This window comes from Camelus bactrianus, chromosome 16 (assembly GCF_048773025.1).
Source record: "Camelus bactrianus isolate YW-2024 breed Bactrian camel chromosome 16, ASM4877302v1, whole genome shotgun sequence".
Classification (NCBI taxonomy): domain Eukaryota; kingdom Metazoa; phylum Chordata; class Mammalia; order Artiodactyla; family Camelidae; genus Camelus; species Camelus bactrianus.
The window spans coordinates 50,264,256-50,280,980 of NC_133554.1; the positions used below are offsets into that span (position 1 = coordinate 50,264,256).

Below are 16,725 nucleotides of genomic sequence, written 5' to 3' on the forward strand. Positions count from 1 at the left end.
TCTCAGCTTCTGAGACAATCACACTTTTATGATTTTCCTTTTAACTTTCTAGAACTGCTCTGTTTTATATGTTACCTACTAGGTACATGTGGCTATTTAAATTTAAATTAGCCAAAATAAGTAAAATTCAAAATGTGAAGTGCTCAGTAGCTACATGCAGGTATTGGCTGCTATACTGGACAGCACATATACAGGACATTTCCCTCACCACAGAAATTCTCTTGGACAGGGCTGTTCCAGACATGCTTCACCATTTTGTATTTGTTGTTATGGCTAATGCTGTGGTGGCAGTTTCCCCCACCGGCTTTTCTTCCTCAATCTACTCTCAGTACTGAGGGTTTGTGGGGTCCATCCTAGACCCTCTCCCCTTTCCGTCTCTCTTTTTGACCTCATCCATTCTCCTAGCTTAATGGCCTTGTATCTATATGTTTAAGATGTTCCACTTTGTTTACTGACAGACTGTACCTCTCAATGACTCGTCTCTTTTCTTCTGAGCCATAGGCCCACATCTTTGTATACTGGCACCTTCACTTGGATATATCTTTATATCAACTCTGTGAGCTTTCTTTCCATCCTTTGCATGTATAGAGTTTATTCTTGACTTAAGTTCTTTACACATGATGTTTTCTCAGAAGAGTGACTCATCCCCATTATTCAACTGGCCAAACCCTGCTCAGTCAAAGTCCTACCTAATGTCACTTCTTCATTCATTTGGATCTTCAATTGCTTAATATCCTTGCCTCAAAAAGACTGCAAGCACCATAAGAACCTTGTCTATTTACTGAGTAGAAGAAGTATATGAGAAAACTTTATGTATCTTTCAATTAAATTCAACCTCATTCTGCTATTCACATGGGTTTGGTTATCCTTGCTCTTAACTCATAACTGACTTCATATAATTTTAAAAGAACCATAGGGAGGATCAAATGATTTATAATGAATTTATTTAGGAAAGAGTTCATCTTTCTGAAGCATCTGAGTCTGTTTGAGCTCTTGGTGCAATTTTATATTTGGTAAAATGCTATAAATTCATATAGAAATTCCAGCTGTCTGTTTAAAAAAATCATTAAATCAATGGTTGTTTGTCTGTACTTTTTTTCCTAACTTCTAAGTCATTCCACCATTTACATACACACACACAATCTATCCACATTTTCTCAGTATGAAAGACTCACTGAAAATAACTTTTCAATTGCTGTCTTTCTTTTGTACTTCCTCGTGACCCCCAAACAATTTGTTTTGTAATAAACAAGCAGCTGAGGCTTTCTCTTCCTGTCCAGACATGTACAACACTAAGTGATGTATGCTGGAAAGTTCTTATACCTGTCACTCAAGCCAAAAATGTCCTTTACCTTTCCTGCCGGGCAGCCTGTGGAAAAATCTTCACAATGTGTGTGTGAAGAAGCTCCATCTGAGTGGGTTCCTTCACTTTTAGTTCTAGCAAATAATCTTTACCAAACTTGCTTTTCAGATGTTGAACAGAGCCAATACACCTAGTTCAGGGACGAGAAAGAACTAATTAAAGAAAAAACACGTATCTTCTTAATTTCTTCCTCAAGTACAGAGGCAGAGGAAGGTGTTCTCGATCATAGATCAGGGAGCTGAAAGGCATCAGCTGTTCAGAATAAACAGAAACTTTCTCTCCAAGAACTTGGGGGTCAAGTGCTGGCTCTCGATAGACACTCACCTCAGCCTTCCAGACACCAGGATGGCCACGCGGTCACACACGGCCTCGGCCTCTGCCATGTAATGGGTGGTCAGAAGGGCACCTCTCTCCGTGTTTCTAACAATGGCCCGAATTGCCTGCCTAAAGATAAAATAAGGGATTGTTTGCACTTAGAAAGTAATTTGGGAAAATAGATTTATGAGAATGAGTATGAAGCCTAAACAGAAAACTTTAGATTAGGTTACAAGAAAAAGAAATCTTTGCTCTAGAGAGAAAGAAGAAAAATTGTATGCTATGTAGTTATATTACCACATCAATAGGTTTCACAGAATCAAAAGTAGAAGATTAGGAAATAGTGAGTAAAATAATGCTTGTTTAAAAAAGTTTAAGTATAGAGAAACACCACATTGTAGGATTTTCAATAACTGAAAAATAAAATAGAAGAAAGAGTCAGGAGGAAGAGTAGTAAGAGAAAGAAAATTCAACCTAATACATTCAAAAGTCCAACTGATTCTTAAAACATTTATTTTTCCTTCTTTGAGGACTTCTGAGCACCACATTGAGCTTCACTGAATTAAATAATAGAGGGTATAAAACTCAAAGGTTAATGGGGCAAATGTAAAAAATAAATGAGCAATCACTTTAGACTTATACAACTGACTCTGACACTTGATACGACTTCTTACCACATCTGCAGCTGCCCCTCGGGGTCCATCCCCGTGGACGGCTCGTCCAGAAGCACCACCGACGGGTTTCCCAGGAGGCTCAGCGCGAAGCACAGCTGGAACGGGAGGAACTGCGTCTGGCACCGACCTGGGGGTGCGCAGAGGAGCACCCAGCCCCGCCCCTACCTTTCGCTTTACTCCCTCGGATAAAGCCTTCACGGGGAGCTTCAGCTGCTCCTGCAGCTTGAGTGCATCCACCAACCTGAAGGAAACAGTTCTGATTATGCACGAGGAACATGTCCCCACCTAAAACACGTTAGAGAACCCTAGCACTGCTGATCTGTAAACAGTACATTAAGCATCATGAACACTGTCACAAATACTAACTGGCTTATGATTTGGCTTATTCAGGTTTTCAATCATTTTATTTGCATGAAACTGAAAGACATTGTTTATACTATTCTTTCCATATTTAATGAGTAAGTTCTATATTCCTCCCTCCTACAGTTACAGTGTGAAGGAAGCTTCTCTCTGTACCCTGAAATATGAAGAGCTGCATCCTCTTTGCCCAGTCCTTTCACTGCTGCGAATAACTCCAGGTGTTCTTTCACCGTAAGATCTGGCCACAAGGCATTCTCCTGTGGACAGTACCCCAAAAACTTGAGGATGTCATCTTGCTGCTTCAGAGATGTACTGCTGCCATGGAAAATCACCTGCACAGAACAATGAATGTCAGATCATCTGGTTTCACCCTCATTCTCCTCCCACTTCTAAAGGAGATAAAAGTGGCCCTTAAGTTACAATCTTTTTCAGCATGCAAGAGACATTTTATAAATTCTTTCGTCTATTTTTTCTTTTTTTTTTTAAATCACTTGATTTGCTGATAGAAATAATATAAAGAGGCTACTGATATTTAAAAGGAATTTCCTCTGGCCATGAGTTTGGCTCTCTCACATGCACTTACCACTCCTGCGGTTGGTTCTGTCTCTCCAGTTATCATTTTAATAGAAGTACTTTTCCCAGCTCCATTATGTCCCAGCAATCCCAAGACTTCACCTGGAAAAATGCTCACTATCAATATTTGTACTTTAAAGGTACACTAACCTAAAATCATATTTTCTTGAAACAAAGTAACATTTTCAAACATCACCTTCATAATTTTCTATATTACAGCATTAATGGAAAGACTTTGGATTTACACAATAATTTGATCTTCCTGATCCAAGATCGGTTTTCCTACCATTTGATTTGAGACAGGATTTTAAAGTAAAAATGTTTCTCTGATGACATCAGATATTTTTATAATTACACATTTATTAAGAGATATGAGCAGACTCAAAGAATGGAAAATTATTCCCTTCACAGTCCTAAAACTAGAGAATAAGGAATATTCTAATAGAGGAAACATTATCCAAACCTTTGTTAACACAGAAGGAAACATTCCGAATGGCTACTGTCTTCTTTCTTTTTGAAAAGCAACTTTTCTTTTTCTCTTTATATTTCTTGTGTAAACAGCTTGCCATTATTACTGGTTTCTGGAAAATACAAGAAAGCATGATTTTCCTGTTAAATGTCAGATATTTTGTGTGCTCATGTTCTACCTTTTATTTCCCAGGGTATGACCTGAACCACATTTTTGTCAATAATAATTCAGCCCCCCTTTTTAAATAAAATACTCAAATGTATGTTTATAAATAAAGACTTCTTTATCAACTCCCTATAAAACTAATTCCTAATCAAATATATCCCCTTTGTGTTATGCTAACCTTGCCTTTTGCATTAATTCCATTTCTAGTCCATTTCTTATTGATCTTCATACAATGTAAATTCACTTGCTCTTTTTCATATGCTATTTACAGATCTTGACATTACAATTTCAATGTATTGCAAAATGAAATTGAAACTCTTGAAAAAGATGTGGGATTTTGTTAAAGTTGCTAAAAATATCAAGAGTTCTCGAGTTGCACTGATGAATGAAGAATAAAACCCACAAAAAATGGAAGAAGAGAAACTTAAAAGAGTGATGATAGGACAAATACTTCAAAAGAGAATGATTTGAATATGACCTACAAATGGAAGTACTACAGAAACAAAAGCAAATTTCCACCCTGAAAACCAAGCTTATCCACTCTACCGGACAGGCTTCCCCAGCTTCAGAAATCATCAGGGGTTTGGTCGCTTGTTTTCACCTCATCCAAGTTTGAAGGAGCGAGTGCATTTTCTGTTTTCCTTCTTTCAGCTTGAACATCTTCATCTTCTTCTTCTGGCTCTTCTGGATTTGGATGACTTTCCTTTCTTCTTGGAGAGATTCTACAGAGAAAATAAAATAACATTAAAATGAAATCTAACTATACAAATACCAAGAGAATGTATCCTCAATTACTACTGTTCTTTGCTTTAAAAGAACACAGATGATTAATTTATTACCTACACCATTCCCTTGATAGTAATAATCTGCTCGTGTAGCCGCATCCAATGAAATACTCTGACTACTTCTTCTCTTTAAAATCTTTTATCTCATCTGTCTCCCAGCTCTCCAAGTTCTCTCAAATATAGACTTATCAGTCTTCTTAGTCTGTTGCCATTCAGATAATCATTACATTATATCATAAATGATCACCATAATTGGCTTTACTTGCCTTTTAAAAAAATTTCCCTGTGAAACCATTTTCATCATTCTGTTTTCTACTCAGAAGCCTATACTTACAATAAGCTGGAGAAAAACAAGCTTTGATGCTTAACCACTGCATATACAGACGCACAAGATAAATACTCAACTTGCCTAAAATCAGTTAAGATCCATGACTTAGAAACTGCATTCAATTTAATCCTGATTTTTTGTTTTTCTTCTGTGGTTTTTTTTCCAGAATAACACTGCCTAATGGACCTAGCTAAGAGTTGGATAGTAAATCCATTCAAATAAATTAATGTTCAATGTCCTGACTTAAACATTAAATATTTGGATTATATTCAGATGTTAATGTTCACCCAACCTGAAAACTGGATCTTTCCTCATTGTTTCTTTTCCGTACTTCATTTCCAGACACCTTATAACAAAAAGGAAAATGATGCTCTGAAGAAATGGCTAAAGGCAAAGAAAAATCGTTAGAATTAGCATCATCATGGGACTCAAACTCCGTGAGCAACATATGCCTTCTATCACTGAACATTTGATAATTTTCCTATAAAATTGAAAAAAATCTTTTGAAATACTTCTCACATGGAGAAGTTTACTCAAACCAACCTCTATGTATGTTGCCTACAAGAGACTTCAGCTCTAAGGACGCACACAGACTGAAAGTAAGGGACTGGAAAAAGGTATTCCATACAAATGGAAATGAAAAGAAAGCTTGGGTAGCACTACTTACTCAAAAAAGACTTTAAAACAAAGACTGTAGTTAGAGACAAAGAAGGACATTACATGATGATAAAGGGATCAAACATTTGCAAATATCCATGCACCCAACATAGAAGCACCTAAATACATAAAGTAAATATTAACAGACAAAAAGGGAGAATTAATGGTAATACAATAATAGTCAGGGACTTTAATGTTACACATCAATGCAGATCGTCCAGGCATAAAATCAGAAAAGAAACACTGATCTTAAATGACACATTAAAACAGATGGGCTTAACAGATACACATAGATAGTTCCATCCCAAAGCAGCAGAATATTTATTTTCAAGTGCACATGGAACATTTCCCAAAACAGAGAACACGCCTGGTCAAAAAACAAGCCTTGGTAAATTTAAGAAAACTGAAATCATATCAAGCATCTTTTCCAAACGCAACATTATGAGACTAGAAATCAACTGTAACAGAAAAAAACTGCAAAAAACACAAACATGCGGACACTAAACAAAATGCTACTAAACAAGCAATGAAGAAGGGTCACTGAAGAAATCAAAAAGGAAATAAAAAAAAAATACCTGGAGACAATGAAAAGAAAAGCACAATGATCTCATGGAAACAACTTAAATGTCCATCAATAGATGATTGGATAAAGAAGATGTGCAATATATATATCTATATACTTATATACATACACAATGGAATATTACTCAGCTATAAAAAAAGAATGAAATAATGCCATTTGAAGCAACATGGATGGACCTAGAGATTATCATATTTAGTGAAGTAAGCCACACAGAGAAAGACAAATATCATATGATATCACTTATTTGTGGAATCTAAAAAAAAAGATACAAATTCTGTTTACAAACCAAAAACTGACTCACAGACATAGAAAACAAACTATAGTTACCAAAGTGGAAAGGGTGAGGCGGGATAAATTAGGGGATTAACAGACACACATTACTACATATAAAATAGACAAACAACAATGACCTATTCTATAGCACAGGGAACTATATTCGATTTTTTGAAATAACATATAATGGAAAAGAATCCAAAAAAAGAAAAAAAAAAGTATGCATATGTATAACTGAATCATTTTGCTATAAAACTCAAACTCAAATTGTAAATCAACTACACTTCAATAAAAAAATTTTTTTAAAAGCACAACAATCTGAAATCTATGGAACACAGAAAGAGCAGTTCTAAGAGGGAGCTTTGTAGTGATACAAGCTTACCTAAGAAAACAAGAGAAGCTCAAATTAACAACCTAACCTTAAACCCAAAGGAACTAGGAAAAAAAAACAAATGAAATCCAAAGTTAATAGAAGGAAAAAATCATAAAGATCAGAGTAGAAATAAATGAAACAGAGACCAAAACAAAAAACAGAAAAAACCAATGAAACTAAGAGCTGGTTCTTTGAAATTGATAAATCTTTAGCCAGACTCATAAAGAAAAAAATGAGAGAGTTCAAGATGACAGAGTAGGAGGATGCTGAACTCATCTCCCCCAACAAATACATCAAAAATGCATACACATGTGGAATAATTCTCATGGAAATCTAACCAGAAACTGAAAAAAGAACTCCTATACAACCAAAGCTGCAAGAAAGATTTCCACATAGCTGAGTAGGACACAAAAAGGCATAAGGTTAGGACCTTTACCCCTAATAGGGATCTGAAATGAAGAGAAGGTTAGCATGGATGGTTCCTCGCCCTAGGGAGCAAGCGGGTCGAGCCGCAGACTGGGCATCCAGGGTCCTACACAGAGGAGACAGGCCCCCTTGGCTGTTGGGAGAACCAGTGGGACAGATCGAAAGGCTGGCAAAGCCTAGAATCTACTCATGAAGAGTGTATGGGTGCTGGCTTGCCCACAATCAGGACAGAGAGAGCTTTGCACTGGCAGCTTTCACCTTGCTACTCTCCTTAATCCAAATGGAGTGAAAACCTCAGCCCAAATCACTCCATATCACAGTTTGGCACGAGATCTGGACCAGCTGGACCCTGGGAAAACAGTCTACCTACATGGAGAAGCCTGGGGCGCCTGGGGTGGGATCTGGGTGGGGTGGTGGCAGCCACTGTCAGCACTCCCTTGGGCGGCACCACAGGAGCACACTGGCTTTTATCTCCCAGCCCAGTAAGCACTCTGGCCCCACCCACTCCATGCCACAGCTTAGTGCTGGATGTGGACAGACAGGTCCTGGAAGAGTGCCATAGAGGCAGCCCATATCTCTGCCACCTCAATTCCTGCAACCACAACACCCCAACTCCCAGCACCAGCCTAGGGGATGCTCTGGCCCCACCTACCCCAAACTACTGCCTTGCACTAGATATGGGACAAACACAACACGGGAAGGGACACAACCTCGGGCTGCATTTCAGTGAAGCTGTACATGCACACAGAGGCAGCACATCAGTCCTCTGTGAGTGTATGAGTCTCACTTGTTTCTGTAATCATTCTCTTTAGGGCAGGAAACATACTCAAGAGGAACAGAGCCTGACTGAGCATGACCATCAGGGCTTCTACTCCAAAAATTGGGGAGCAGACCACCCCTGACAGGGTGGCAACAGCCACAGAACAAAGAGGAAGTCCTGCTCACACCTTGAACAGGCTTTAGATCCTCCAACACCAACCACACCCCCTACGAAGGTGACAGTGGTCAGCACACCCTGAAAAAGATGTGGCTGGTGTCCATATCAAAATCAGCTCTAATACCAAAGACACTGGACACACACAGATTACACAGTGTGTAGTCTGAATTCAGACCCTGAATTCAAAACGGTAATAAACATGTTAACTGAATTAAGGAAGATTATCTATAGAAACAAAGATCTCTGTTAACAAGGAACTAGAAACTATAAAGATGAAGCAATCAAAAATAGATAATTCAATTTTTGAGATAAAAAAACAATCTAGAAGTAGTGAATAGCCATCTAAATGATACAGAAAGCAAGTAAATGATCTGGAAGACAGGATAATGGAAATAAGACAATCATAGACAGCAGACAGAAAAACAAATGAAAAAAATGAAACAACATACAAGATCTATCGGATAATATAAAATTTACCAACCTACACATAATAGGGGTTCCAGAAGGACAAGAGAGAGAGAAGCCAATCAAAAATGTATTTGAAGAAATTATGACTGAAAACTTCCCCAACCTGAAGAAGGAAACAGATATCCAGGTACAGGAAGCACAGAGGGTCCCAAACAAAGGGAACCCTAACAGACCCACATCAAGACATGTCATAATTGAAATGGTAAGAGTTAAAAGATAAAGAGAGAAGTCTAAAAGCAGCAAGAGAAAAACAAAGAGACATTTACAAGGGAACCATAAGGCTATCAGTTGATTTCTCTGGAGAAACTTTGCAGGCCAGAAGGGAGTGGCAAGATATATTCAAAGTCCTGAAAGGGAAAAGCCTGTAACCTAGGCACTCTACCAGCAAGGTTATCATTTTGAATAGAAGGAGAGATAAAGAATTTATTAGACAAGCAGAAACTAAAAGAATTCAGCACTACTAAGTCTACCCTAAGAGAAATATTGAAAGGTCTTCTCTAAGTGGAAAAAAGCAAGGAAAGGGAAAGGGAAAATCACAACAGGAAAGGCAAATATATAGCAAATATAAATTACTATATATTTCACTTAAATTAGCTAATTCACTTAAATTAGCCAGTATATAGATTGAAAAAGAAAAAAATTATAGAAGTGATTATGCCTATAATAAACAATAAACAGATGAACACAAAGATGTAAACTGGGACATTAAAATCACAAAATGTGATGGAGGGGAGTATAAAAATGCAGAACTTTCAGAATGTGACTGAACTTGAATGACTATCAGTTTAAACCAAGTAGTTACTGTTATGGGTTAACATATATGAACCTATGGTAACCACAAATTACAATCATATAAAAGATTCACAAAAACAAAAACAAAACAAAACAAAACAAAAAAAACAAGAAAGAAACTCAAACATAGAAGAACCACAATAACAACCACAAAAAAAACTAGAAAATAAGGCTTAAAATGGCAATAGGTTCATACCTGTGAATAATTACTTTAAATGTCAGTGAATTAATGCTACAATTAAAAGACATCCAGAGGCTGATCAGATAATGAAATAAGAATCTGCAATAAGCCACCCACAGGAGACTCACTTCACATTAAAGACACATACAGCCTGAAAGTCAAGGCATAGAAAAAGGTATTTCAAGTAAATGGAAATGACAAGAAAGCAGTAGTAATAGTACTCATATCAGACAAAACAAACTTTAAGACAAAAGCCATAAAGAAAGACAAAGAAGGGCATTATATAATGATAAAGCAATCAACAGAAGAAGAGAGTATTACACTCATTAGCATACACACACCTAATATAGGAGCACCTAAATACATAAAACAAACATAAACAGACATAAAGAGAGAAACTGGCAATAATACAGTAATAGCAGGAGACTTTAATACCCACTGACATCAACAGGCAGATCATCCAGACAGAAAATCATTAAGGCAGTAGAGATCCTAAATGGCACAACAGACCAGCTGGACTTAATTGAACTCAACAAGACACTACATCCAAAAAAAGCAGAATATGCATTATTTTCAAGTGCACATGGAACATTCTCCAGGATAGACCACCTAATTTGTCACAGAACAAGCCTTAGCAAATTTAACAGGATAAAAATTATACTAAGCATCTTTTCCAACCACAGGGGCATGAAACTAGAAATCAACTACAGAAAGAAAAACAGGAAAAGAACAAACATTTGGAGACTAAACAAAATACTACTAAAAAACAAATGAGCCAATGATGAAATCAAAGAAGAAATCAAGAAATACCTCAAGACAAACAAAATCTTACAAAATGTATGGAATGCAGCAAAAGCAGTTCTAAGACGGAAGTTCATAGGGATATAGACCTTCCTCAAGAAACAAGAAAAATCTCAAATCAACAACTCAACCTACTAGCTAAAATTATAAAAAGAAGAACAAACAAAGCTCAAAGTCAGCAGAAGAAAGAAAATAATAAAACTCAGAGAGTAAATAAATAAAATAGAGACCAAAAAATCAGTAGAAAAGATCAATGAAAAACCAAGAGCTTGGTTTTTTTTTTTAAAGATAAACAAAATTGATAAACCTTGAGCTAGTCTCACCAAGAATAGAGGACCCAAAAAAAACAAAATCAAAAATGAAAGAGGAGAAATAACAACTGATACCACAGAGATATAAAAAATCATGAGACTACTACAGTTATATGCTAGCAAACTGAAAACCCTAGAAGAAACGGACAAATTTCTAGAAAGGTGTACCTGCCAAGCTCTGAGTCAAGATCATAAACAAACTGATAACTAGAAGCAAAACAGAATCTGTAGATTAAGGGGCGAAAAAAAAAACCTCCCTACAAACAAAAATGTCCAGGACCAGATGGCTTCACAGGTGATTTCTACCAAACATATAAAGAAGAACTTATAAGGGGGATGGAGGGAGGGTATAGCTCAGTGGCAGAGCACATGCATAGCATACATGAGGTCCTGGGTTCAATCCCCACTACCTCCATTAAAAAAATAACACTAGTAAGTAAATAAACCTAAATACCTCCTCCCCAAACAAACAAACAAAAAATAACTTAAACATACCCTTTTCAAACTATTCAGAACACTGATGAGGAGAGAACACTCCCAAATTCATTCTATGAGGCCACCATTACCTTGATACCAAACCAGACAAAAATACTACAAAAAAAGAAAATAACAGGTTAGTATTACTGATGAACATGGATGCAAAAATCCTCAACAAAATATTAGCAAAGTGAATCCAACAATACATTAAAAAGGATTAAACACTATGACCAAGTGGGATTTAGCCCAGGGATGAAAGGATTTTTTTATATCTGCATATCAGTCAGTGTGATACACCACATTAACAAACTGAAGAATAAAAACCAAATGATGAAATCAATAGATGCAGAAAAAGCTTGTGATAAAATTCAATATCCATTTATGATTAAAAACTCTCCAGGAAGTAGGCAGAGAACATACCTCAACATAATTAAGGCCATATATGACAAATCCACAGCTAACATCATACTCAAGCAAAAAGCTGAAAGCCTTCTTGTTAAATTCAGAAACAAGACAAAGATGCCCACTCTCATCACTTTTATTCAACATGGTATTCAAAGTGCTAGCCACAGCAAAAATCAGACAAGAAAAAGAAATAAAAGAAGTCCAAATTGGAAGGAAGAAATAAAACTGTCACCTTTGCAGATGGCATGATACTCTACATAGAAAACCCTAAAGATACCAAAAAAAAAAAAAACCCCAAAATACTACTAGAGCTCATCAATGAATTCAATGAAGTTGCAAGATACAAAATTAATATACATATATATGTTGCATTTCTATACACTAAAAACGAACTATCAGAAAGAGAAATTAAAGAAAAAACTCCACTTACCACTGCATAAAAAAGGACAAAATACCTAAGAATAAACATACCTATGAGAGTAAAAGACCTATAGTCGGAAAACTATAAGACACTGATGAAAGAAACTGAAGATGACACAAACATATACCACGTTTATGGATTGAAAGAAACAATATTGTTAAAATGATAACAATCTACAGATTCAATACAATCCCTATCAAAATGCCCATGACATTTTTCACAAAACTAGAACAAATAATTTCTAAAGTTTGTATGGAGATACAAAAGACCCTGAATAGCTAAAATAGTCTTTAGGAAAAAACAAAGCTAGAGGCATCATGCTCCCTGACTTCAGACTATAATACAAAGCTACAGTAATCAAAACAGTATGATACCGGCACAAAAACAGACACTTAGATCAATGGCACACAAGATCAATAGCCCAGAAATAAACCCACAATTATATGGTCAATTAATCTATGAAAAAGGAGGCAAGAATATACAGTGTGGAAAAGACAGCCTCTTCAATAAACGGTTTTGAGAAAACTGGACAGCTACATGTAAAAAAATTAAACTGGACTACTACTTCACACCATATGCAAAAAATAAAGTCAAAATGGATTAAATACTTAAATGTAAGACCTGAAACCATAAATTTCTAGAGGAAACCATAGTATGCTCTTTGACTGCAGTCTCAGAAATAGATTTTGGATATGTCTCTTCAGGCAACGGAAACAAAAACAGAAAGAAATAAATGAGCGGATGAGGCCAAGATGGCAGAGTAGTATGATGTTCGTGGCTCACCCTCTCGCACAGATACACCAAGACTCACATCCACGGACCCACTCAGCCAACCAGAGCACCTGCGGAACTCCGACAGAACACTGTCCTCTTCAAAAGACAAAGACACCAAAAATCTGGTAGGAGAAAGGAAAAAAAGAAAGACGGAGTGACCGGCGCCAGGAGACAGCTGGTGGCCCCCTGCCCTTCCAGCAGGAACGCTGTGCTGGGAGGGGGCGTGATCTGCTTGTCGACAGGCACTGGGAACAGCACAGACGGGGGCACCAACAGAGGGCCTCTGGAAACAGCAAGCTGAGCTCGTGAAACAGGGCAAAGACATAAAGATTTCTCATTAAGGGCACACAGTCTCCAGGAGAACACCCCCACCTTTTTTTTTTATCTGTTTTTACCTGTTGTATTTTCTGTTACCTTTTTAATTTTTGCTTTTTAAACAATTATATATCCTCCCAGTTTTAATCCCTTTTAAATTTTTTTAAAATAATATTATTATTATTTTAAAAAATCCACATCATGTCATTTTTCTCTCTCTTGGTTTTGATCTCCTGTTATTGATTATACACAGGTATCAAATATTTTTCTTCCTCTTTTCTCCTTTTATAAAGGTTTTTAAGAGACGTCTCAACCTGATTGCTATTCTGATTCACCTTGCTCTTCAATTATTCATTATACACTGTTTTGAAACCTTTTTCTCCTCCCCTTTTTCAGAATTCTCTCTTTATCATATCTTTAACGGTTCTATTTTTTATTCTCTTTTTAATTTCTACTTTCTAAACAATTGCATATGCTGCTAGTTTTAATTCCTTTTTAAATTTTTCTTTCTAAACAATTGTATATGCTTCTAGTTCTAATTCCTTTAAAATTTTTCTTTTAAAGAAGTTATATTATTATTTTTTGAAAAAATCCACCTGATTTCAATATCATTTCTTTGGGGTTTGATCTCCTGTTATTGATTATGAATAGGTTTCAAATATCGTTTTTCAATCTTTTTTCTTTTTTTAAAAGGGTTTTTAAAAAAGACCTCTTAACTTGAATGCTAGTCTGACTCAAATTGCACCTCTATAACTGATTATACACTGTTTTCAAACCTTCTTTTCTCCTGTTTTAAAAAATTCTCTTTCTCTCTCTCTCCTTTTTTTATTTTTTAAGTTTTATTTCTACATAGGCATTAGATAGATAAATAAATAAACTCCTTTAAGGACCACAACATATAACTGATACTTCATAAGTCACAGTGCCAGAAAGAGATGAGCAAGATGAAGAAGCAGAGAAACTATTCCCAATTAAAAGAACAAGAGAAACTCCCTGAAAGAACGATAAATGAAATAGACATCAATAGCCTACTAGATCAAGATTTCAAAAAAGGGGTGATCAAAGTATTGAAGGAACTTAAAAGAGAGAGTCTTTAGAGATATAAAATATGTCAAAAATGAAATCAAAGCTATGAAGAAGAACCAAGTAGAATTGGTAAACTCATTGGCTGAGATGAGAATGGATCTAAAAGCTGTGCAAAGAAGACTAGATAATGCAGAGGAACATATTAGTGACCTAGAAGACAGGACAACAGAAAGCACCCAATCAGAACAACTGCAAGATAAACAAATAAAAAGAAATGAAAATAGTATAAGGGACCTATAGGATAATATAAAGCATGCAAATCTTCGCATAATAGGGGTCCCAGAAGGGGAAGAAAGATCAAAGGGGATTGAAAAGGTTTTTGAAGAAATCATGACTGAAAACTTCCCAAACTTAAAGAAGGAAATCAGATAACCAAGTACAGGAAGTTCAAAGGATCCCAAACAGGAAGAACCCAAACAGACCCACACCAAGACATATCATAATCGAGATGGCCAGAGTCAAGGATAAAGAAATGATCCTAAAGACAGCAAGAGAAAAGCAAAGAGTAAGTTACAAGGGAATCCCCATAAGGCTCTCAGTGGATTCCTTTACACAAACACTACTGGTCAGAAGGGAGTGGCAAGATATATTCAAAGTGCTGAATGAAAAAAAGATACAGCCTAGGATACTTTATCCAGCAAGGCTATCCTTTAGAATAGAAGGAGACATAAAGAATTTCAAAGATGAGCAAAAACTAAAGGAGTTTCCCAACACTAAACCCATGCTAAAAGAAATATTGAAATGTCTACTCTAAATAGAAAAGCAGCAGGATGCTACAGAAATGAGAAACTCATAACTGGAAAGGTGATAACTCAAGAATTACAAACAAAACAAACATGAAATTGTAAAAGAAGACATTGAAATCATTAAGAGTGGGAGAGGGAGGCAGGAAAGTACGGAATTTTTTTTTTCTTTCTTTTTTAAATTTTTTGTTTTTGGTAGGATGGGTTTGAGATATAGCGATGGGCTAACAGACTTACAGAAAAGGGTAACCACAAGCCAAAAACTTACAAGGGAGTCACAAAAACTAAATAAAATCTATCATACTACAAAGGAAAATTACCAAACCACAAAAGGAAGAAGAAAGGAACAAAGAGGAAATACCAAATCAATTGCAAAGGTAAGTTCAAAATGGCAATAAACACACATCTATCATTATTTACTGTAAATGTTAATGGACTAAATGCTCCAGTCAAAAGACACAGAATGGCAGACTGGATAATAGAGCAAGAACCTTCAATATGCTGCATACAAGAGACCCACTTTAGGGAGAAGGACACATATAGATTGAGAGTGAAAGGATGGAAAAGGATATTCCATGCAAATGGAAAAGCCAAAAAAGCAGGTGTTGCAGTACTGATTTCAGACAAAATAGACTTTAAAACAAAGGCCATAAAGAAAGATAAAGAAGGATATTTTATAGTGATTAAAGGAAGGATACAAGATGAGGATATCACACTTGTTAATATATATGCACCCAATACAGGAGCACCTAAGTACATAAAACAATTACTAACAGAGACAAAGGGGGATACTGATGGGAATACAATCATAGTTGGAGATTTTACCACCACATTAACATCACTAGACAGATCTTCCAGACAGAAAATAAATAAGGCAACAGAGAAATTAAATTATACAACAGAAAAATTAGATTTGGTGGATATTTTCAGAGCATTACACCCCCCAAAAATAGGGTATACATTCTTTTCAAGTGCACATGGAACATTTTCCAGGACTGATCATGTACCTGCGCACAAAAGAAACCTCAACAATTTTAAGAAGATAGAAATTATCTCAAGCATCTTTACTGATCACAATGCCATGAAACTAGAAATCAACAACAGAGAAACAAAGAATAGAAAGAAAGGAAAGCATGGAGATTAAACAATACGCTATCAAAAAACCAATGGGTCAATGAGGAAATCAAAGCTGAAATTAAAAAATACCTTGAGACAAATGACAATGAAAGCACAACCACACAAAATTTATGGGACACAGCAAAGGCAGTGCTAAGAGGGAAGTTTATAGAGATACAGGCCTTCCTCAAAAAAGAAGAACAATCTCAAATAAACAATTTAACCCACCAGCTGAGAGAACTAGAAAAAGAAGAACAAAAAACCCCAAAAGGCAGCAGAAGGAAGGAACTTATAAAGATCAGGGAGGAAATAAATAAAATAGAAATTAAAAAACCATAGAAAAAATCAATCAAACCAAAAGCTGGTTTTTTGAAAAAGTAAATAAAATCGACAAACCTCTGACCAAACTCACAAAGAAGAAAAAAGAGAGAGCACAAATCAGCAAAATAAGAATGGAAAATGGAGAAATTTCCGGAGAAATTTCAACAAATAAAATAGAAATATAGAATATCATACAAGAATATTATGAAAAACTATATGGAACCAAACTGGAT

The 16,725-nt window shown here is 36.0% G+C and overlaps 1 protein-coding gene across 2 annotated transcripts in view; it reads right to left on the reverse strand.

Annotated features, from left to right (window-relative positions):
- Nucleotides 1-16,725, reverse strand: part of ABCA10 (ATP binding cassette subfamily A member 10) — a 65,530-nt gene that overhangs the window by 3,876 nt on the left and 44,929 nt on the right. For both annotated transcript variants that reach the window (XM_010948620.3, XM_045511929.2), the window contains 9 exons: nucleotides 5,325-5,416; nucleotides 4,521-4,641; nucleotides 3,749-3,866; nucleotides 3,296-3,387; nucleotides 2,869-3,044; nucleotides 2,518-2,593; nucleotides 2,353-2,447; nucleotides 1,688-1,807; nucleotides 1,353-1,493 (listed from right to left, as the gene is read on the reverse strand). In XM_010948620.3, coding sequence (XP_010946922.2) covers nucleotides 1,353-1,493; nucleotides 1,688-1,807; nucleotides 2,353-2,447; nucleotides 2,518-2,593; nucleotides 2,869-3,044; nucleotides 3,296-3,387; nucleotides 3,749-3,866; nucleotides 4,521-4,641; nucleotides 5,325-5,416 — 1,031 coding nt within the window. The remainder of the gene's footprint in view (nucleotides 1-1,352; nucleotides 1,494-1,687; nucleotides 1,808-2,352; nucleotides 2,448-2,517; nucleotides 2,594-2,868; nucleotides 3,045-3,295; nucleotides 3,388-3,748; nucleotides 3,867-4,520; nucleotides 4,642-5,324; nucleotides 5,417-16,725) is intronic.